Below are 22,293 nucleotides of genomic sequence, written 5' to 3'. Positions count from 1 at the left end.
ATGTAAGTTAAAATGCTGCAGGGAAGTATCTCTAAAGCTGCTATAATCATAAAATCATTTGAGTTGGAAGGGACCCTTAAATGCCATCTAGTTTAACTCCCCTGCAATGAACAGGGACACTTACAGCTCCATCAAGTGCTCAGAGCTCAGGGGAACCCTCAAAACTCAAAGCGTCTGCTTCAACAAGCCACTGTCACCAACCTTCCGGCAGTATTTGAAGCCCGCAGTAATGTGCCCTGTGCCCAAGGCTTTAACAGTGCTTACTCCATCTCTGGGAACACTCTGGTCCTGGGCAGGAGGTCAGAAGATGGGCAGGGGTCGGCAGAAAGAGAGGTGGGAAAGGAGGGACCCAGCTATGGCAGCAGGCAGGACAACTCATGTGCAGTGGAAAAGCTCTCCTGCAGTTGCACTTCTTCAGTGAGGGCCCTTGATAAAAAAGGTCCCCACAGCACTGGAAAGGGGAAATCTGACCAGGTGCTCATCAGGGGAGCCAGCCCCAGTGGGGGACAACCTTTTGAGTTCACTGCAGCCTTCATGACAATACTGCACTCCGTCACTCCCTGAAAATGCAATTAAAACCTGCCTGCCTTGTCTGAATCACTGTGTTGCAATTCCCCTCCCCTCGCCTGCAGCCAGATGCTCTCCCTTCCCTTTATGTGCAGCTTGGAGTTGGGGTCACTCTCCTTTGGGGCCATCCCAAATCTCCCATCACCCCAAAACCCCTCAATGCCCCCCTGGTGGTCTCCACCCAAACAAAAACACCAGCAATGCACAGAAAGCATAGAAAATAAGATGCTGCCAACACAGCTCTAATGGATGACTGCGCCCCGTGAGAAGGGCTGTGCACTTAAAGGAATGAAATGAGCTGGAAAGCACTGAAATGACCTCTGGGCTGCTCCTGCCAGGAAAGAGTTAAGGAATGATTCAGCCGACCCTACATTTGACTCTTCACCACAAGGCTCTGGGTGGTTGTAGCAGGAAATGGTATTAAACAGAAGGGTGTGGGGGAAACATGTTAGAGCAGCACAGAAAAATCTGGTGAAAAGGTAAAAAAACTACGCCAGATGGGATGGAAAATCCTTTCTTCCCATTCATCTGACAACTCACAGATCCAGGGGGTCCTGAGTGGAGGGAGGGGGAACCCCAGAGCCCCCCCAGAGACCCTGTGGGCATGAGCCAGGAGGGAACCCCAGCAAAAAGAGAGAAGAAAATGACAGCACACAAGAGATTTCTTCCCAAAGATGGAAATACTGAAGTCTTGCAACCCCTGCACCCCACTGCCCCCTGCATTTTCACACCATGCATTTCACTGCTCAAATCCAAGCCATTCCTGCTCCAAATCCTTCACCTGTAACTTCAGTACAACAAATGAGGCACTCGGTGTCAAAGCTCAGGGCCAGGTGGGGAGCCTGAGAAGAATTTCCTTACTTTTGCGGTTTGTCAGCCACTAAATTTGTTTGAGGTTTCTTGCTGTCGTCTTCAAAGCGTTCTGCGATGCCTCTCTCGTGTGAGATGGAGAGCTCTCAGCATTTTCCAGGCTCAGGACGGAATGCCTCCTGCACAAGGTGGTGAATTTTTTGCTGTGTGGTGAATCCCGGAGGCTGCAGTTAATTTTGCTGCCTTCTGCTGCAGCGGAGTGCCTGAAGTTACATCTTCTTATTTAGAGAGCAAATTGATTTCGACAGAAGACAGCCAAAGGGTGTTGTTTTATTCATTTAGGGCCCTCTGAGCCAGCTTGCTGCTCTCTGATACCTAAAGGCCAGATTTTACAACAGGAGGAGATGCTTGATGGTGAAATAGGAGGAAATCATTAAAGAGAGGAAGCCCAGCCCGTCGCCCTGACACCTGATTGTGAGAGCGGGGACCTCTCACCACCAACACCAGCAGCACCTGCGCACAGCTGGATGATGTTGGACATGGCCACCATGGCCAGGCCATGGCTCTGGCTCTGGCTCTGCCTGCAGCTCCCAGGTAAGAGGGATATCTCTGGATGAGGGCAATTTAAATCGCCAGTCCCAGGTAGCAGCGATAGAATGAGAAGGAATGGCCTCAAGTTGTTCCAGGGGAGGCTCAGGTTGGGTATTAGGGAGCATTTCTTCTCAGGCAGAGTGGTGAGGCATTGGAACACGATGCCCAGGGAGGCAGTGGAGTCACTGTCCCTGGAGGCGGTCAGGAACTGCAGAGATGTGGCACTCAGGAACGTGGATAGTGGGCATGGTGTGGTAGGAGGCTGGTTGGGCTGGATGATCTTAGACATCTTTTGGAACCTTAACGATTCTATGGTTCTATAATTCATGGGGTGAATCATAGGGGATATGGACCGAATGTATCGTCAGTGTACTTATACTACGTATATATAGTGCCTGTAAGAGTTGCCCCAGTGCAGTGGTGGGGTCACCCCAGGCTCCCCAAAACACCAGCAGTTGTACCAAAAGTCCCAGATGGGAAAAACTAAATAACTAATTAGAGACATACAAGAAGGTGCCTTTGGGGAGAAAAGCACCACAGTACAGCGGGGTTGGCTAGCTTCCCTCTGGACAAGATTGCAATAAATCCCAGTTTGCCCCACATGGGTAAAGGGGAACCAATTGGCCCCCATGGCTCCATTCCTGAGCTGCTGCCTCATTCCCACCTGACCCCTGCTCCCAGCCAGACCTCTCACCACCATGGGGCAGCCAGGGTCAAGCACATGCTGTGCGGGTGGGCTTGCAGGGCTGGAGTTGCATGGGGCAGTTTGCAACAGTGGCCATGGAAGTTTGAAGGAATACGTAAATTTTAAGGCAAATAAAAAAGGGGAAAAGGGGTCTGTTCAGCTTTCTGCATGGCTCTAAATCTCGCCTGGGAAACAGGCAGGGGAAGGGAGAGCATCCTTATCTCCTGAGGCTGTTTTTCACAGGGGCTGTGCAGCTGCACAGGATTATTTGCTGAACACAAAGCCCTGCTCCAGCTCCTGTCTTCCTTCCCCAAGGCCGTGCCAGCTCGCTCCTCTCACACACAAACACCACTCCTATCTGCCCAGACCTGAGATAATTTTCCAGCAGTACCTGCACAGCCCAAACAAGGCGATGCAACGCCAAAACGAAGCTTTCAAATCCTTTTGCTACCTTTGAGTTGTTCTCCCTCTCCAAATTGCAAAATTCTTATGAAAAACAGCCATCCAAAAATAAATATCAAATAAAATGAAATGTCTTTATATTCATTTTCCCAATCTTTCCAAATTTTTTCTGCCCTTTCTAGAGATGTGTCTTAGGAAGAGACCAACGCATCCCACAGAAACAGCTCTGGAGATGCTCAGGTTTCTAGCTACAAAACAACAGAAATAATCTAAAAGTTTTAGCAATCAAAATAAAGGAGGGAAGGGGCTCAGAAGAGTCTCTGGATTCCAAAACTGAGAGAATACAAAAAATACAGCACTCTTAAAATACTTAAAATCATTCTTCCACTCCTCTCTGCCACTGAGCTCCGTCTCCAGATGAGCGGTTGTGGGGTGATGTATGTGGTTTTACCAAAATAGATATAATTATTATTATTATTTCTCCAAAAAGTAGCTGGGAAACTGAAAAGGCCTCTGAAGGAATATCACAGAACCATAGACCAGGCTCTGAGCACCTGATGAAGCTGTCGGTGTCCCTGTTCATTGCAGGGAAGTTGGACAATATGACCGTTTAGGGTCTCTTCCAACTCAAACGATTCCGTGATAGAATCATAGAACATCAAGTTGGAAAGGACCCACAAGGATTACTGTGTCCAGCTTGTAACACAGGCTGATGCTTCTGCTAGAGGGGCTCTGGTCTGATGCCAGTTACTAAGCATAGAAGGAAAAGTTGGGCTGTTATTTAAGAGACAAGTGGACGTGGCACTGAGGGACGTGGGTCAGTGGTGGGACCCGGCAGGTCAGGCCAATGGTTGGACTTGGGGATCTTGAAGATCTTTTCCAACCTATGGATCTAACGAAGGTGAAATACACAGCTCTGCGTTCCCGCCTCTTTTTGTAGGTTTCTGTACAAATCTACTTTCATCCCAGACTCCAGGGCATATCTTAGCCCAGACAAACAGCAGCACAGAAATCATCTGCCCGATGAAGAGGGATCACACTGGGCTCTATTGGTACCGCTGGAACCAGGGCAGGCAACACTTTGAGTTCTTGCTATTTTCCAATCCTCTGGGAAAAGCCACATATGGCGCAAACGTCAGCCAGGAGAAGTTCAGCATTCACGGGATGAGTTCCCACCACTCCTCCAGGCTGCACATCAGCCGGCTGCACGGCTCCGACAACGGCACCTACTACTGCTGCACCATCCAGTCCTCCGAGCTCATCCTGGGCACTGCGACCCAGCTCAGCGTGGGTGAGCATCACTCCTGGGGCTCCAAACCATGCGGCAGTGGGCTGGGATGGGGGGGAGCATGTTGGCTTCCCAGTCTGGAGGTGTAAGGTTGGGGCTTTGGGGTCAATGAGATGGGATAAGTCAGAAAACGCAGCAAAGAGCTACAATGCATTTCTTGGTGGGCTTCTGGGGAGAAAAACAACGTACTGAATTGAGATGCAGCTATAGATGCTGGCTCTAAAACACCCCTTCTTGCTTTCTGCAGACATACCTCACATCTCACATTCATTGTGCTGTCTCAAAATTCCCTTTGGGATCGTTGCTGCTTCAAAGAGAAGCTGATTTCAGATAAAGGAGAACTGTTTTTTTTTAATCAGCTATGCACCTATCTATGTCCCAAAAGCAAGGCATGAAAAACATGGCTGAAATTCAGCACCGCCAAGGACACTCCAATTTAAAACTAAGCCCCAGCAGGTGGCTGGAAAAGACTCAACTCTGCCAAACATTGTTTTTTTCTCTTCAATAGCCAGGATAAAACAAACCACCTCTAAGTTCCCTTAGATCTATCATTTTATTAGAAGAAATAATGCAGTTTTGAGCAACAACTGCAGCAATGTGAATACAGAAGAGACTCAGAGACCCCTGAAAACCCCCCGTGCTGCTGCAATCCCTGTGCTCCTGTGTATAGGGGGCTTGGGGTTGGAAACCAACAAGCAGTGATGTAAAACCTTAAAATAAATGATGAGGCTGTGCCTGGCTGTAAGCATGGCTTGGGGATTTTTTCCTTCTTTCTGCTTTAATCCTGCCTATGTTTGCTCACTTAGCTTTTTATTAAAAATAGGGACTTTCTAAACACTGAGGGGCTCAGGATGCTCCTGACACCCAACTCGGGCAATTTCAAATGGTCTCAAGATGTTTTTTTGCTTTGTTCATTAAGAGATCCAAAGAGCTCTCAACTGTAATTAACATCAACGTTTGCAACAGTGCAACCTGACAGGCTGCTCAGAGAAGCCGTGGGTGCCCCATTCCTGGAGCTGCTCAAGGTTGGGCACCCTGGTCCAGTGGGGGGTGTCCCTGTCTATGGCAGTGGGTTGGAACCAGATGGGCTTTAAGGTCCCTTCCACCAAACTGTTCTGTGATTCTATGCTGGGTGTAGTTTTAAAAGCTGCCGTTTCCAGCCACTTCCTGTTTGCTGTGCTCTGCGTGACATTAACACTCTTCTACCTCTCTCCCAAACAGTCGATGTTTTGCCTCTGCCTCCAGTGTCCACGGTGGCCCCATTCACCAAGAAACCCACACGATGCAAAGCCATCAACAAGAAAGGTACAGGAACGCGTTGGCTCTGTCTCCTCCAGAAGCAATGCCCTGGGTTCTACGTGGGTGTAGAGGCCAGGAAGGATTTCCTTTTAGCTCTAGTGCTCCCCAGGGATGTAGCTCACCTGGATGCAGCGTCAGGTGGATCCCTGCACCAGCAAGAATGACACAAAAATGTTATCAAAACCCAGAGCTAAGCTCCCCATGATGCTTTTGATTTAGCGCATTCTCAAGGGATATTCTGGGGTAATGCTCATGGCCTCACCCCTCCCAAGAACAAGATCTGCTTTTCTCCTTCCTCACCCCGTGCTCCTCCACCCAGGTAGGACAGTGCTGCAGTGCTGAGCTGTAGGGGCAGCTCCTCACTCTGTCCCCCATTGCAGGTGCCTGCAGCCTCCTGGTCTGGGTCCCACTGGCTGCCACTGCCCTGCTGCTCCTGCTGAGCCTGATCCCCACCATCCGCCGCTTCTATCGTAAGCATCGTACCCTGGTACAGCCTGGGATTGGGGTGGGGAGTGTGTGGAGAGCTGGGGGTCCCAAAGCTGATTGGCACCATTTCCCCACAGGACTAAGGAGGAGGCTGTGGCTTCGAGTCCACAGAAAGTAAATCCTTCTGGGAAAAACTATGGAGAATCGCCGTGTGGTGCTGAGCCCTGCTGTGATGCGAGCCAGGGAGGACACTGCAGAGGACTGGATCAGATCCTGCACTGTGCCGAGCCTTTCTCAAGGAGACTTCGGGAGCTCAGCAGCTGGCTCTGCACTGGGACTGGGGTATCAAATGGATGCATCTGGGCTGGAAGGATGCTCTGGGCTCTGTGCTGGTTGATGACTTTGGTAAGGAACACTTTGAGAGGTGGCTGCACACCTCGTAAAGATATTAGAAAGGGTAAATATATCATTCAGCTCTGCAGGCTGGCGCCTTGTGGCCCTGAGTTGGGTTGGATTTGGTCAGCAAGGGACTACGAATGTGGTGAGGAGCAGGGGAGCGAGCAGGGCTTAAAGCCTGCAAAAAGCTGTGGGGGAAGCTCAGCCTGCAGGCAGACACAACCCATCCCAAGGCCAAGCAACCGGTGGAGCAGCAGCTGATAACAGGCAGAGGAGCCCAACAGCACGGCGCTGCCCCAGCCATGGGCACTGAGCCCCTGTGGCACCACGGTGCTGAGCACAGGGTGGCTTTCCTCCCCTCTTAACACAGCAGCCAGCACACCTCTCCTCAGCTCCACCGTGCCCATGACAGCACTAACCTCACCACCCCAAAAAAACCCTTTTATTTTTGATTTAAAGGAGAAAAGTCAGCCCTGAGTGGCAGTACCATGTTCCTGTTGCACAGTGGCCATGGTAGCTGGGACACAAGGATGGTCCCCATGCCACCAGGCACACGCATAGCACTGGCTGTGCTCTCAGCACACAGAACAGGCAATTGTTAGGAGTTTTATGTCATGCATTTTTTATGCAATTGCCGTAAAGAAACACTTTGAAGCTTTCTGTATGCAGAATTCCATTCTGGCAAAAAAAAAAACCAAACAACAAACTCAGCCCTTTGATGAGCATTCACCATGGGCTCCCTTTCCATGGGAAAACCTGCAGCTCAGCTGTGTGCAATCACAGGAGAGGACAGGCAGCAGCAGCCCAGGGCTCTGCACCTCCTTCTGAAACGCAGATTTGTGCACTTCACCAAAGGAAACTATGAACACAATCTGATAATGCCTCATCTCATCAGTGGGGGGTTTTTTGGGCAGTGAGCTTCAGAGATCTGAGCGGGTTTCACAAATGCAAGAACTGGTGGAAAAATCACCCCACTCTCATAGACTTCTTCCAGAGCGTATGTAAGAAAGAAACAGGACCACTGATGAAAAGCAGCTTTCACATCTGAGAAAATGAGCCCCCAAAAGTGTTCTTTTTGTTGTTGTTCTTAACTTGAAAGAAACAACAGTTGAGGTCAGGGATGCTGCATTGCAGAGCGAGCGGGAAAGGCGTGTTTGTGGTGAAACCCCACGGAAAAACACGTGTGTGTGACTGCTGAAGGCAGCGAGCAGAAAGGCCTTGTGGTCACAGTGTCACCCAGTGATGTCCTCCAGGTGGTGCTCCCCCATTTCTTCCTCACTTCACACGTCCTCCCAGAAACTCTCCAGCCTTCTGCCCCCTCCTCCATGCATGGAAGCAGGCTCACAGCAGCCAGAGCTGCTGAATGCCCACTTATACGTGCAGTTATATACATATTATTTCATACATCTTGACAGTTATATATATCTTGAAAGATATTTGTAGGAAAAAAACCCACTCTGCTCCTGCATTATGTTTCCCTGTAGCTCTTCTGCTCTATTTGCCCTCCAGCACTCCTGCCATGAACAAATCCCAGGCACCAGCACTGCAGACCCATACGGCACAGCTGCAGGAACACGAAAATCACTCCCAGGCAGCCCAAGCACTTCCCTGGACTTTACAACACTTCATTCAGTACACCAGAAATGCTGAGGCTGCACAGAAATAGATCTGAGCAGCAGTGGAAAAGCCATTGCAGAAATACACACCTTCCCTCTGGACAGTTTGTTTTCAGTTGGCTCACTCATCACTGATGTTCTAAGGATCGTTGTGCTGTAACTTAGAAATGCCTCTCTTTGGATGCACACTCAGTTTCCTGGGCAAACCATGCCCTGCTGGCACTCCAGGGAGAGTGGCCCAGGAGGCAATGGTGGGTCCCATCCCACTGTACAGAGCCCAGGCTGTCACCCCAAGGAGATGCTCTCCTGGTCCCCAGCCCCATGTCCCTCCCCTCCACCATTACTGGGCTCACAAACCAAGGCAGTTTGCCAGATCCAACACTTTTTTTTGACATCCACTGGGTCAACAGGCTACAGGGTTTTACAGCTGAACCTGTGTATGCATCTCCTTTATAGGGAATGTATACACACTCAGAAAATGGGTTCATTCTCCACGCAGTGGTGACCACATGGAAGAGATGGACCCTGTCCTTCTTCTGTGGTTAGGAGGACAGTGATGCTGGGAGGGCCATGCAGTGCTGCAGGTTCATCCCTGGGGATAAACGCCCTTGTGAGATCAACAGCTAAGTAAGTTTCATCTGCTCTGCATTAAACAAGGAAATAATTGGAAAATGAATAGTGTTTCAGAGGAAATGGACGTGGAGTTTTGTAGCAAATGGCTTCTTTGAAGTGACACACTGTAATGAGAACGTCTATTTAAGAACATGAAAAAGGTTTGATTCAGAGCACATTCAGGTACATCCAGAGCACTGTTCTGTCTTCAAACAGATGGCTAAGGAATAATGACAGGACAGTCATCCCCTTAGTATTCCAACCTTCTTCACTCAAAATGATTTCCTGAGCCTGGTGCCATCTATGGAGTAACTCACAGCAGATCTCTTTGCCAAGTGCTTGTCCAGGCTCAGAACTCTTCAGCAACGATATCTGTGGGTGATGGATGATTTCTTTAGATTTAATCCTGACCATCAGCAGCTTCATCTGCTGCCCCTTGCTTTCTGTACTGATGGGAAGAGGCAGTGGATACTCAAGCCCCTTCCACACCCTCCCTCCGGTCACAAATCTGGAGACCTCAAGTGAATACTCACTTAGACCATGTATTTTCAAGCCAACAAGCCTTAGCCTGCATATTCCAAATCCATCTCAGACAGCCAATCCTCCTTTTTGCCCTTTTCTGAACTTTTTCTGATCCTACTTCTTCAAGTCTCCTCTTTGAGGCAGCGTGAGATCATCCCAGAGCATTCAAATACGTTTGGTGTATTGGAAGATGGATGGGACTGACCATGGACTGGATCACTGGAGCACACGATGTCATCACTGGGTTCTCTCTGGTAGAAAGATTCACAGAATCATAGAATCACCAAGGTTGGAAAAGATCTCCAACATCATCCAATCCAACCACCCACCTACCACCAGTATTTCCCCAGTAAACCACATCCCTCAGTACAACATCCAAACATCTTTGGACATCTCCAGGGATGGTGACTCCACCACCCCCCTGGGCAGCCTGTGCCAGTGCCTGATCACACTTTTCTAGAAGATATTTTTCCTAACATCCAACCTGCATCTCCCTTGGTGCAACTGGAAGCCTTCCTACCTGCTAACATCTAATCTGCTTCTAATTTCCAAGTAAATTTGCTGCTGAGTGTTGAGTTGATGTTTACCAGTCTGAACCCAGATTTTCTCTCCTGAGTGGCAATGTTTGGCTTCTTGTCATATGGCAAAGCCAGGACTGACTTTGCTTAAACATATCACTTCACTTTCATCTATTCTGAATTTCACCTGCCCCTTTATCACCCAGTGTCTGATAGATCCTTGTACAGTTCTGTATTTACAAGGCATAAATGTAAGTAAATTAATTGCACGAAAGTAACATTTGCAGGTTATGTCTTAAACATGAATTGTTAGGTGACAAGTAAAGTCCAATGCTCACAAGCACAGGGCAGCAATTCTAGGGGACCCAGAATGGAAAGCAGCAGTCAAACATTCCTCTTCAGAGCAGTGGTGGGCACCAGGCTGCTAAAAGTGAAACCTAGCTCTGAATTTAGTTTTTTTTGTTGATGACAAAGGGGTGCATTAAGGCAGCCTCTTTTGAATAAGATATCCTGTTTGAGGGTTGTGTTCACAGCTTTCATTCTACAGTGAGGGTTGTTGGGGTTTTTTTTTTTGTTGTTGTTGTTGTTGGTTTTATTTTTTGTTTCAAGTTAATGCAAAATCTAGAAGAAATAACAAGGCAACCAACACCACAAAACAGATGAAGCAAAGCCATAGGTTTCCATACAGCCAGCACTGTTGGCAGGAAAGATGGAGAATCAGAATTGGGTCCAATTCCATCCCCTGAACCGTAACCAACCACAGAAATTGAAGTTCCCTCCTAAGATGTTACCACTGAGGATGCATCGCAGTACCCTGCCCTGGGAAAGTTACCTTTCACTGCACGGATGGCCCCAGAAACCCCCTGGGCAATCTCCAGCTGGTTTTCCTTGTCCAAAGCTTTTAGGGAGGGCTGTGTGCTTCCTTGAGGCACACTGACAAGATGTGACAGGACTCTGAATTGATGGAGGTGGGAGTAGGGCTGTGGGATAACACCATGGCTATAAGAACCCAACAGAAACCTGGCTGTGGGAATGGGGGGCTGCAACAAAAGATGGGAATTGTAAATGAGCCCATATCACCAATTAAAGACTGGAACTGCACTTCAGACAAAACTGGATGCATTGGAACAATGTACATCATCATCGTTTTCCTGAGGAAGGTCCATAGGCGGTGCTGGAAGACACACAGCCTTGAGATTCAGTGCAGAACTACAGAAAGTCTCTGCAGCGTGCAGGAGATCAGAGCTGCAGAACAACACACTGTTTGCTCCTGCCTGCAGCTGTAACTGTGCTGGAGGAGTGAATTGTCACCGGCGCCCAAAAGGTGGCAGCATTGGTGCTGATTTACCGACGGGCTGCACTTCCCTGTAAGGCATCCAGAGATGAGGTGCACAAAGCCTGTGCAAAGCAACCTGCCCGTGCAAGGCTGTCTTCTTGCACGAAGCAAACCTTTGACGTTTGGCCCTGCTATCAAACCCTCAGCCCAGGTATCAACAAGCAATGTGTGTGGCGATATCGGACCTGCTGATCGGGTTATAGGGCAGCACCATGGGAGGATGAGCACATGGGAGCAGTTGTGGTTTGCAAACTGTATTTTAAGGCACGTGAGGTTTACAGTAGGAATATCCAGCGTGTAGTGTGGGTGCTGTACTGGAAACATGCAGTGGAAAGATGTGTGAGTGGTGTGTGAGAGCTGCAATTGAGATTTTCCAAAGCCCTTCAGAGCTGCAGCTCTGCAAAGAAAACGGGGCAGCAAGTTGCTCAGAAACCACAAACTCCATTTCACACCGGAAAAACTGTATGATGGAGTCTGGTTGGTTTTGGACCCCTCGATTTGAAACAAAACCTTGTGATTTGAGACTACAGCTTGAAACCTTCATTAAAATTACAGTTCCTCCTTACTGAAGAGATCAGATATTCTTATGTCAACAGGTGGAAGGGTCAGCAGTGCTGCAATCAGCACAGCCACGCGTCACACGCGCTCACCACAAGCCGATCGCTTGCAGGACCAAGCTCAGCGTAAGCAAGCAGTGCTGCGTCGCTGCTCAGCAGAAGGCACACAGGCGTCCTCCTCCAGCACCGCGCTGATCCCACCAGCAGCACACACAGCTGCCCTGATGCAGCGCCGCCGTTTGGCTGCTCCTCCTGTGCTGCCCACCAGCACTGCACACCTCCCGCGGCCTGACATGTGCTCCTGCCCCACACTGCTGTGACACAGCCAGACCGCGGGCACAGCGCTGACCCGAAGAAGCCGGGCAGCTCCGTGCTGCTGTGCAAAAGGCACCGCTGTGCTGGACAGCTGAGCCTTCCGTGGATCACCAATAAACCACTCACATCAATACTCAGATCTGATGTCCCGGTCTCCTTCTATTTTCCCATATCTTCCCCACCGTGATTTTCCTTTCTTTCTGCAAGTTGTTTGTTTTCATTGAGAATTTCCATGAGGGCAGGGAGACCCAACATGCTTTCCCATCTCTGCATGCCCAGACAGCATTTCTTTATTCTCCCACATCATTGGCCACACATCTCAGCTTCCACTCCCTGTATAAGTCCTTCTTATCCCTCAGTTTGCTCTCGTGCTGTCAGAAAGGCATCCTTAAAGGGCTGCCAGTTCTGCTACACTCCTTTGTCTGTCAGGACAGCTTCACAGGGGATCACAGGCAGCAAATCCTTGAACAAACTGGATCCTTGTGATCCTCAAGATCACAAACTCCACCTGAGCATGGTTGCTGCAGCCCAGAGTGCCTCCAATCTTAACCTCTTTAATGAGATCCTCTGAGCTGGTGGGGAACAGGTCCAGGAACATTACTCCTCTGGTCAGTTTGTCTAATACCTGCACCAGCAGGCTATCTTCAGCACAGGAGTCTCCAGGATTGCTTGCAGCTCACTGTGTTGCTTTCTCGTAGAACATCTAGGTGCTTGAAATCCCCCATCAAGATGAGAATGTGCCATTGTGACAATTCCTCCAACCAAAACAAGAAGGTCTCATCTACAGGCTCACCTGAACACATGGCCTGTAGTAGACCCTGACCACAAGATGTCCTTTGTTGCTTTGGAATGACTCATAGAAAAGTGGGAAGTAAGATATCCCTACTAAGAAAGGCAGTAAGTCTTCCTGGCCTTTCCTGTACTCCACTTGTAGAGGTTCATCTAACACACCTCTAATGACGACATGCTGTAATTAGGCAACCGTGCTCCATGGCAGGATGAGAATCCAGTCACAAGAAACATTCAGCCCAATGCATTTGCCAACAGGTTCCCTTCCAACCCGTAGTGAACCACTACAATGAGGAATTTTACTGCTTTGGTCGTAATGCTGGTGTAAGGCAGAAGCAGCTCAGTGCAGCACCTCACAAAACATGGGACAGCTTCAGCCATCCACACAGCATGGCCACAGGTTCACCTCCTGCCCCTCGTTCCTCCAGCAGGCAGTGAAGTCATGCACTCCTCAAAGCTCCTGATCCCACTGCAAAGGCAGAATGGATTCCAGTTAGGCTGAGAAGAATATACTTACAGCAGACACAAACAGCTTAACTTAGATGTCACGACAGGAGATGGACAGAGGTCTTAAGGCCAACTGTTCACATTTCCTTAGTGGGATTCCAAGACATGGATTCTTGTAATGTTATTTAATGGATGGATTAATCAAATTTTCTCATTATATTGTAAAAAAAAAAAAAAGCTGCTCTAATTTTTGCTGACATCACAAGTCTTAACACATCAAAAAAAGCCTAGGACAACAGATGCTAGTTGGCTTCACAGCAGCTTTCCTTACTCACCCAAATGCTTTCAGGCCCAATGAAATGAGCCCAGCCATAATCAGACAATTTTGGCCCAATTTCTCACCAAACAGCACTTCCATCAGACAGCAGTGCCTGGATTCTGGCATCAGGAACAGGAGGCACATTTGCAAAAGAGGAACACAGCAACACATCTCAAATAGCAGTAGAGCCAGGAAATAACAACAGAAAACACAACACCAGCCCAGGGAAACTGTTGGTACTGTGTGTGCAAAGCTGCAGCACTTACCAACGTGTGAGAGGTCACCTGAGGCAGCATCAAAGGCAATGAATGTTGACACGTATATTAGTCAGGGTGGAGGTCCTGGTGGTTGTAAAATAAAGCCACAAAAAGTCTGCTTTGAAAAAAAAAGTAAAAATTTGCATGCCACTGGGACATGTGGCTTTTTGGATGGGTTTCACATCACAGACCTGCCTTGCACAAAGCAGCATTTGCAGAACAATTGCAAAGAAGAACAGGGCTGGAGAAGTCAGCTACATGTCGGCAATACGTGGACACGGGAATCAAAACTGCATATGAATACATGCTGTAAAATGTTCCCACTTCTTGTTTGCTCTGTAAGAAAACAGCATGCCTTGACATCCACACCGGACCACAAATGCATGAGCAAGTGAAGGTGGCAGAGCCTTGGTCAAGAAATGTAGCCTGAGGCTGGAGTTCACATCATGGAACTTGTCCCATTTTGTGTAGGTGTGGACGTTTGTGAGTGCTCCGAATGGCTGAGAGAAAGTAGTCTAGAATGGATGACTTAATTTCAAGAAGAACTGTTGCCAGTCTGAACGTCACCGCTGCAAAATCCATTAAAAACAGTGTTACGAGAGAACACAGCCCGAGTTCTGGATCTCTACTGGAGTTCTTCAGAAATCATTCTTTACTGAACCTTGGATCTTCACAGCAGAGGGTCCTGATGACATCACATCCTCTCCTATAAGTTACATAAGCTGCCTCCAACGTTCAGTGAGCAACATCACCCGCGCTCCGCTGCACCGCCCCGAGGACCATGGCCGGGTCTCCTGCACTGCTCCTCCTGCTCAGCCTGGGGCTCTGTGAGTATGGAAGCAGGCTTACGGGGCACCTGTGCTGGGAGGAAGGAGGACAATGGGTGAAGGCATTCCCCTTGCAGCACAGCCAAGAAACTGGGCAAAACGGACCATGGGAAAAGAAAGGGCAAAGCCATAGGACTGAATTCAGGGCTGCTCAGTGACTGCGCAGGGAAGCGGGAGCAGTGGGACTGCAGTGCAATAAGCAGCAGGAACAGAGCCTGTTCAGACAGGTGTTGCTGGAGGGGATGGGGAAGGGGAGAGAGAGGGATTAAGCAGTTGGCAGTAAAGAAAAAACTCTGGAGAAGCTGGGAAATTGGCGGCAGCCCTGAGAAGGCAGCTGAAGGGCTGTTCTGAAGGGCAGCATCCATCTCGAGAGGCCGGTGCTCACAATGCTGAGTCCACAGGGATTCCAGCACAGCACACAAGCGTGTTGGATGCTGAGGCCCTCTCTCCACATTCACCTCACAGCCTGGCTGCCTGCCTGCCATGCATCGCACTGGCAGGGAAGAGCCGTGCCCAAAGGCTCCAGGAGCTCTTCCTGAGCAGCACCTGAGGGGACATGGCCAACTTCTGCCCACAGGCTGCACCAGTGCCCAGGGACAGAGGAACAAGATGGAGGCCAGGTTCCTTGACAGGAATTTGAAGCACCCCCAGGAGGGACAGCGGCTGGAGCTGGAGTGCCTGCCTTACAACAGAGACAACGGTGTCTCCTGGATTCAACAGGACAAGGATGGTACACTTCACTTCATCGTCTACATTTCCGTGCTTTCTCAGACCACCTACCCAGAGAGCAAGACAACATCTCTGCGCTATGATGCATCATGGACAAGCTACACCTCCAGGCTGGTGGTGAAGAGCTTCACAGCACAGGATGAAGGCACCTATTTCTGCACCAGCAACATCAACCAGATGCTGCACTTCAGCTCTGGACAACCCGCCTTCTTCCCAGGTCAGCAGCAGCTTCACCCACCTCGCTTACACCCACCTCCCCTGCCCCTGCCTTCTCCATCCGCCCATCGCCCACACTCCCCATGTCCCTGCTTCTTTGCCAAGCCGTCTCATCACACACGCTCTGCTCCTCCCCATAGAGGCTCCCTGCCCACCAGCTCCGCTCACGGTACTGGCCATGCCCAGACACACAGGTGGTTGCGCAGTCGAGCAGCTCCTCCTGATCCCATCAGTAGCTCAGAGGGATGGGAAAAGGGTGGGAACGTTCACTTTATCGTCTCCAGTAACTCTCCATAGAAAACAATCTCGCATAAGAATAAGTGCCTCTGACGAATTACCAAGTGCACAGAAACCCCAGCCTTCCTCACCTCACGTGGACCTCTAGGTCTCAACAGCCTGAATACACTTACAGCACCTCAAAAAGAAACTCAGAAATCCCCACGTCTCTCAGGACAATTTTTATAACAGAAATAACAAAGAGCTCACACATGCTGAGGGTCTGATAAGAAATTAGGCACCTGTTTCCAGAGCTGGTCACCATTCAGATGTGGTTTTCCTTCTGCTGGTCATGTCGTGGCATGGATAGGAGGCTCTTCAGCTTTACCTCCCTGCCCTTCATCAGCTTTACCTCCCTTATTTCTTCTTTCCAGTCCCAACAACAGCAGCACCCACCACACACACAGCCACCACCCAGAGCAGCCAGGTCACCAAGAAGGACATCTCCTGGAACAGCCAAGATGCAGGTAACCCAGCTGCAAGGTGGCAGGGGCTCTGCCAGCAGTGCTGAATTGCTTGGAACAGCATGAATTCAAGGCTGTGCTGGCTGCAGGCAGTTTGGGATGTCAGAAGAAGAGAAAATTCTAATCTTTCTCAGAGAGCTGCCAATGAGGGATGAAAACACCTAAAGAGCTCAGAATTTCTGAGGGTGCTGGGAAGAAATTGTGAGCCCACAGCCCTCAGGTTTCCTGGCTGGGCAGCTCAGCAATGCAAGCAGACCTCACATCACAGTGTCAGGGCATCGCAGCTCAAAATGGGCCTACAGAGCTCCTGCAGTGCTGGCCACAGGGTCATCTATGGCCTGGCAAGACTGGGAGAAGACTCTTCTCTTGTATCTCACTGTATTCATCCATTTTTCCATCCACTCACAACAGCAGCAGAACACATCACACCCACTGCCATCACCCAGAGAAGCCAGGTCACCACGAAAGTCAACTCGCAACAGGGCCCGCATGCAGGTAACCCAGCTTTGTGGAGGCAGGGGCTCTGCCAGCAGTGCTGCTTTGATCAGAAGAGGCCAAATTAAAGTCTATGCTGACTACAGGCATTTCAAGACACAGGGAGATGCCTGCTGCCGGGCATTTACTCTTTCCTCTCTCTCCTTTGATCCCACAGGAACAAGCATTGAGAACACACCAAGATTCTACTGTAAAATGGTCATGTGGATTCACCTGGCTGTCACCTCCCTCCTGCTCCTCACGGCCATCACCATCACCATCACACACTGCCAAAGTAAGTCGCACCCTGACACCCTGCAGAGGTTCCTGCAGCCTCACACCACAGAGCACAGCCCGCTCCCCCAGGGGAATGGGCTCCCTGCCTACCGCCCTCACGCAGCCATTGCGTATCCAGGACACAGGGAATGCAGTAGGACATCCTTTTAAAATCCTTTTCCCAATTTTCCTCAGCTTCAGGATTAGCTTCAGAAATATTTTTCACATTCTTCAGTGTCAGACAAGAAATTATAAACACAGACCGCATTGGCAATGCCATCCTGAATCTGGTGTAAGTACCAGAACACAAATTTTACTGTACTACGTACTTACATACATTACTTACAACAGGGAAGGGTACGGTTCAGGGGAATGGATATGGAGCTGCTCTAAGGCAGTTAGAGACACCAAAGCAGCACAGGGCCTTGCAGAGACTCTCCCAAAAGGCTGAACTAGGAATGGTCGAGTCACAACATTTTCCATTTCCAACTTGCAATAGAAAAAAAAGATTGCGGTTTGAGACTAAATCGTTAAACCTTCATTGGAGATTTTAATTCCACTTTCCTAACGAGATCAGATATTCCCATGCTAAGAGCAGGCAGGGTCAGCAGTGCTGCAATCAGCACAGCCACGCGTCACACGCGCTCACCACAAGCCGATCGCTTGCAGGACCAAGCTCAGCGTAAGCAAGCAGTGCTGCGTCGCTGCTCAGCAGAAGGCACACAGGCGTCCTCCTCCAGCACCGCGCTGATCCCACCAGCAGCACACACAGCTGCCCTGATGCAGCGCCGCCGTTTGCCTGCTCCTCCTGTGCTGCCCACCAGCACTGCACACCTCCCGCGGCCTGACATGTGCTCCTGCCCCACACTGCTGTGACACAGCCAGACCGCGGGCACAGCGCTGACCCGAAGAAGCCGGGCAGCTCCGTGCTGCTGTGCAAAAGGCACCGCTGTGCTGGACAGCTGAGCCTTCCATGGAGCACCAAGAAAACAAGCATATCAGTGCCCAGCTCTGATGCCCCATTCTGTCAATTCCGAAGTCTTCAATACAAGCTGGATGTAACTTTTACATATTTCAATGTCCAGTTTAGTCTAATTCATTATTGCAATAGAGGGCAGAGAGATTCATAATGAAACATGCTATCCCACTAATGTTGGCAAAACCAAAATTCCATGTTGAAGTCCCACTCCAAGTCATGCTGGAAGAAATGAGTGTCTGACTTGGGTCCATGACAGAAACTCTCTCCTACCTTCAGCAACTCAAATCTGCTGAGCAGGCACAGAGAAAAGTCATCCATGCTGCTGATCTACATTGCCTCCACAGGTGAAGGTTTTGGAGTAAATCTTCACCTGGAGGTCCTGCTACTGTCTGAAGCTTTTCTGAATAAAGTAATTGCCAGTGGGACAGTCTTACTTGTTCTTATTTGTTACTAGGACTAGAAGGACCGGCCTCAAGTTATGCCAGGGAAGATTCAGATTAGACGTTAGGAAATACTGCTTCCCCAAGAGAGTGGACAGGCTGCCCGGGGAGGTGGTGGAGTCACTGAAACTGGAGGCGTTCAAGAAAGGTTCAGATGTTGTATTGAGGGATGTAGGTTAATGGGAATATTGGTGATAATGGAACGGTTGAATTGGATGATCCTCGAGCTCTCCTCCAACCTTGGGAAATGTTATGATTTTACAGAACGGAGAAACTGCTTTGTGCTAGGAGATACAAACACAGAACCCAGGAAATGAAGATCCCTGCCCCAGCTAATTTGCTACTTAGGAGATGAAAGATGGAGACTCAGGAGTAGAGTGGCTTCATCTGCTCACACACAGATGTCTCCAGTAGAGCTAAACTTGCCTGGGTCCCCCTCTGGCCAGTGCAGTGTTTGCCTGCTCAGAAGGGATGCATGACAGCCCCATACTGCTCTGCTGCTCTATACTGACAACATGCTTTCATCTTGCCTAAAGTCAAATATTCACTGATAGATTCTTACAGGGAGCAGAAAGAAGCGATTCCCCCAAAAGCAGCCCTTATGACTCAGCAATATTGCCCTCATCCTGCATGGCACTCACAGTAGAACACATCAGAAAAGGCAGGGGCGGGATGTATCTTTGGTGTAGGAGTGACTCACAAAGATATACAACAAATCAAAATCTGAATGTGAAGAGGAAAAGGAGTCCTCTGAACAGTGACACGGCACCCAGATTCTGAGCACATCACAGGAAGAGGTGAGCTCATGTGGAAAAAACACCATTGGTGAGCCACAGGAACACTTCTGCACTTGGGAGACCAATATCTGGGTTCCTGTTTGGTATCTGGGATTGACCCACAGTGAAATAACGCTGTCAGTAGGGCAGAGGAGGGAAGTAAGAAGTCCCTACCAAGAAAGGCAAGCTCTCTTCCTGGCTTACCCTGCTCTCCCCTTATAGAGGTTCTCCTAACACATCTCTGAACACGCGATGCTGTCAGTGGGCTACCGCGCTCCATGGCAGGGTGAGAATCCAGTCCCAAGATACATTCAACCTGACACTTTCATCAGCAGGCCCACATCCTGTGCAACCACACAGAACTACTAAAAAGAGAAATGTTACTACTTGGTCACAGTGCTGGTGAAAGGCAGAAGCAGCTCAATGCAGCACCTCACAAAACATGGTATGGCTTCAGCCATCCGCAAGGCATGCCCACAGCTTCAGCTCCTGCCCCACGTTCCTCCATCAGGCGGTAAAACCGGGCTCTCCCAAAGCTCCTGATCTCATTGCAAAGGCAGCGTGGATTCTGCTTAGCTTGAGGAGAATAAACTGACACCAGGAGGAGCCCACACAAGCAGCGTAGCTCAGATGTCTCAATGGCAGATGGACTGTTCACATTTCCTTGATGGGATTTCAAGCCATACATGCTCGCAGTGGAATTCGATGGATCCAACAGATTCTCTGATTACTTTGTTAAGCTCTGCTCCAGCTCATGCAGACGTCACAAGGCTCACAGCCTCGTACCACCACAAGCCTCTCAGAGCTCAGCAGGCTTCACTCCGGCTTTCCTCACTCACCAAAGTGCTGCGAGGCCCACAGGAATGAGACCTCACTGAGAATTGCAGGCACAGCCATCCAACCAGATCCAACCAGGTGCGTTAGTTACACAAAAACAAGGCCACATAGCTGACCGGCTTTATCATTCTTTTTGCTTCTATTTTTAACATTCTAATAAAAGCATTAAAAATCAAACTGATTTCTTATTTATACGTTAAGGATTTATCACAGAATCACAGAATGGCCAGGGTTTGAAGGGACCTCAAGGATCATGAATCTCCAACCCCCTGCCACATGCAAGGCCAACAACCTCTGCATTTAATACCAGAATAAGCGACCCAGGGCCATGTCCACTCTGGCCTTGAACACCTCCAGGGATGGGGCATCCACAACTTCTCTGGGCAGCTGTTCCAGCACCTCACCACTCTCTCTGTGAAGAACTTCCCCCTGATATCCAACCTAAATCTCCCCTCCCTCAACTTAAAACCATTTCCCTTTGTCCTGCAGTTATCAACCCTTTCAAAGAGTTGGCTCCACTCCGATTTATAGGCTCCCTTTAGGTACTGAAAGGCTGCAATCAGGTCACCCCACAGCCTTCTTTTCTCCAGGCTGAACAAGCCCAGCTCCCTCAGCCTGTCTTCATAGGGGAGGTGCTCCAGTCCCCTGATCATCTTTGTGGCTCTCCTCTGGACCCTCTCCAACAGCTCCCTGTCTTTGTTGTACTGGTGGCTCCAGACCTGGACACAGTACTCCAGATGGGGCCTCACAAGAGCAGAGTAGAGGGGGACAATCACCTCCTGCCCCTGCTGGCCACCCCAGTAAATATAGTCTATTGAGAAAACACTGCTCTGAAAGTAACACCATCTGTTTTATTCAGCTGGTCCATATGTTCAGAGGCAGATGTTGGTGGTATGGCAGTAGAAGCAGAACCTTCCCACCAGTTTTGCATCACGTTTTGTTGCCACGTGACAGACAGCAGCAGAGGGGCAGTCTGACAAAACAGCGTCCAACCCAGAAACGAGCACTGAAGTCATCTGTGCAGAATAAATGGCACCCACTGACATTCGTTGATGTTTGTTGCATGTTTCTGGAGACCAAACAGTGGCTGTGAGCACAGTGAGGCTCTGGGAGGAGCATTTCAGCAGCAGCAACAGAGACAGCGGTCACCAGTGCTGGTGCCTAACACTGCTCCTCATCTCTCAATGCAGCCCAGGCATGACGAATTATTGCACACCCATGGAGTCACACAAAAACTTCTCGTAAGTGAAAAGGAAGAAAAAATAACAAACAAACAGGATAACCAGGAACTACCCAAAGAAGAAGCAAATAATGCCAGGATAGTGAAACAGTCCCTAATTCATGTGCAAAGCTGCAGGAAGCCCAAACCACTACCAACGTGTGAGTGGTCAACTAGAGACAGCAGCAAGGGCCCCAAATGTAGAAGCACACAAGGGTTATTTGGCAGGACGGAAGTGCTTGTGGTTGGAGAAGAAAGTCACAAGATGTAAAAAAATAAAAGTAAAAAATAATCTGCATGGCACTGGGGCATAAGGCTTTCTTGATGGCTATCACAGCAGAGACCTCCTGCCTGCAGCTTCTGCACAGAAATTACAAGGAACAATTACAGAGAACAACTAACATGCAGAACTCAGCTACATGTTCACAACGCATGGACTCTGAGATGAAAAATGCAAATGAGATGAAAAATGGATCAAAGTCTAAATGGAATAAAAAAATAAAGATAGAAAAAATAAAATAAAATCTCTGACCCAAAATACAACTTGCAGTCCATGTCCATTGAAGGGGACTTGCCCTGGTTTCCTGAAGCTCTGCTCATGATGCAAGCAACCAAAAGATCTAGGAGACTGCAGTCGGTGGTGACAGAACAGACTTCAAGAAGGACCACTGAAAGCCTGAATCTCAGCTGGAGACATTGCAGCAAAACCCCGGAGGCACCGTTAAAAACATTGCTATAACGATAAAGGAGACCAAGTGCTGGATCACAACTGAAGTGCTGCAGAGATCCTTCCTCACTCTGTTTCACCGCAGAGGCTGAACACAGAATCTGCACAGAAGGGTGCAGGCATTTGGCTGAACCTTCTCTGCCTACACCTCAATCAACCCAAAACTCAGCTCTCATAACCCAGCCTCCCTCTCACTTCTGAAGTATTCCTCATTAAGCACATCTAATTCTTAACACTTGCAGTGGGTTCTTTAGATTCATTCACAGTTCTCATAGGGGCAGAGGGACTGAACAGGACTGAA

General features: G+C 49.2%; 2 protein-coding genes and 1 long non-coding RNA gene across 11 annotated transcripts in view; 2 read left to right on the top strand and 1 right to left on the bottom strand.

Moving 5' to 3' along the window:
• The first annotated feature begins 495 nt into the window (after positions 1–495).
• Positions 496–6,246, top strand: CD8B (CD8b molecule). Its single transcript, XM_048943246.1, has 5 exons — positions 496–1,565; positions 1,720–1,971; positions 3,996–4,346; positions 5,565–5,648; positions 6,023–6,246. Exons 2-5 carry the CDS (start codon positions 1,905–1,907, stop codon positions 6,244–6,246), a joined length of 726 nt encoding a protein of 241 aa, XP_048799203.1. The 5' UTR covers positions 496–1,565; positions 1,720–1,904.
• A 980-nt stretch (positions 6,247–7,226) lies between these two features.
• Positions 7,227–13,866, bottom strand: LOC125691653 (uncharacterized). Its single transcript, XR_007376195.1, has 3 exons — positions 13,762–13,866; positions 12,067–13,198; positions 7,227–9,465 (listed from the first exon to the last, which is right to left on the bottom strand). It is a non-coding gene; the product is annotated as an uncharacterized LOC125691653 (long non-coding RNA).
• CD8A (CD8a molecule) overlaps positions 13,837–22,293 on the top strand; it is a 30,672-nt gene continuing 22,215 nt past the window's right edge. For 2 of the 9 annotated variants that reach the window (XM_048941212.1, XM_048941211.1), the window contains exons 1-4: positions 13,860–14,579; positions 15,157–15,525; positions 16,175–16,267; positions 16,676–16,759. In XM_048941212.1, the coding sequence (XP_048797169.1) occupies positions 14,534–14,579; positions 15,157–15,525; positions 16,175–16,267; positions 16,676–16,759 (592 nt within the window). In that variant the 5' untranslated portion in view covers positions 13,860–14,533. Of the gene's footprint in view, positions 14,580–15,156; positions 15,526–16,174; positions 16,268–16,675; positions 16,760–16,916; positions 17,034–17,683; positions 18,819–22,293 lie in introns of those variants that run through there. The other 7 variants (XM_048941208.1, XM_048941210.1, XM_048941206.1 and 4 more) reach the window with 6 other exon arrangements.

Source organism: Lagopus muta, chromosome 4 (genome assembly GCF_023343835.1).
Source record: "Lagopus muta isolate bLagMut1 chromosome 4, bLagMut1 primary, whole genome shotgun sequence".
NCBI classification, from domain to species: Eukaryota; Metazoa; Chordata; class Aves; order Galliformes; family Phasianidae; genus Lagopus; species Lagopus muta.
The sequence above is the reverse complement of the archived record's forward strand: the minus strand, read 5'-3'. Positions and strand labels throughout refer to the sequence as shown.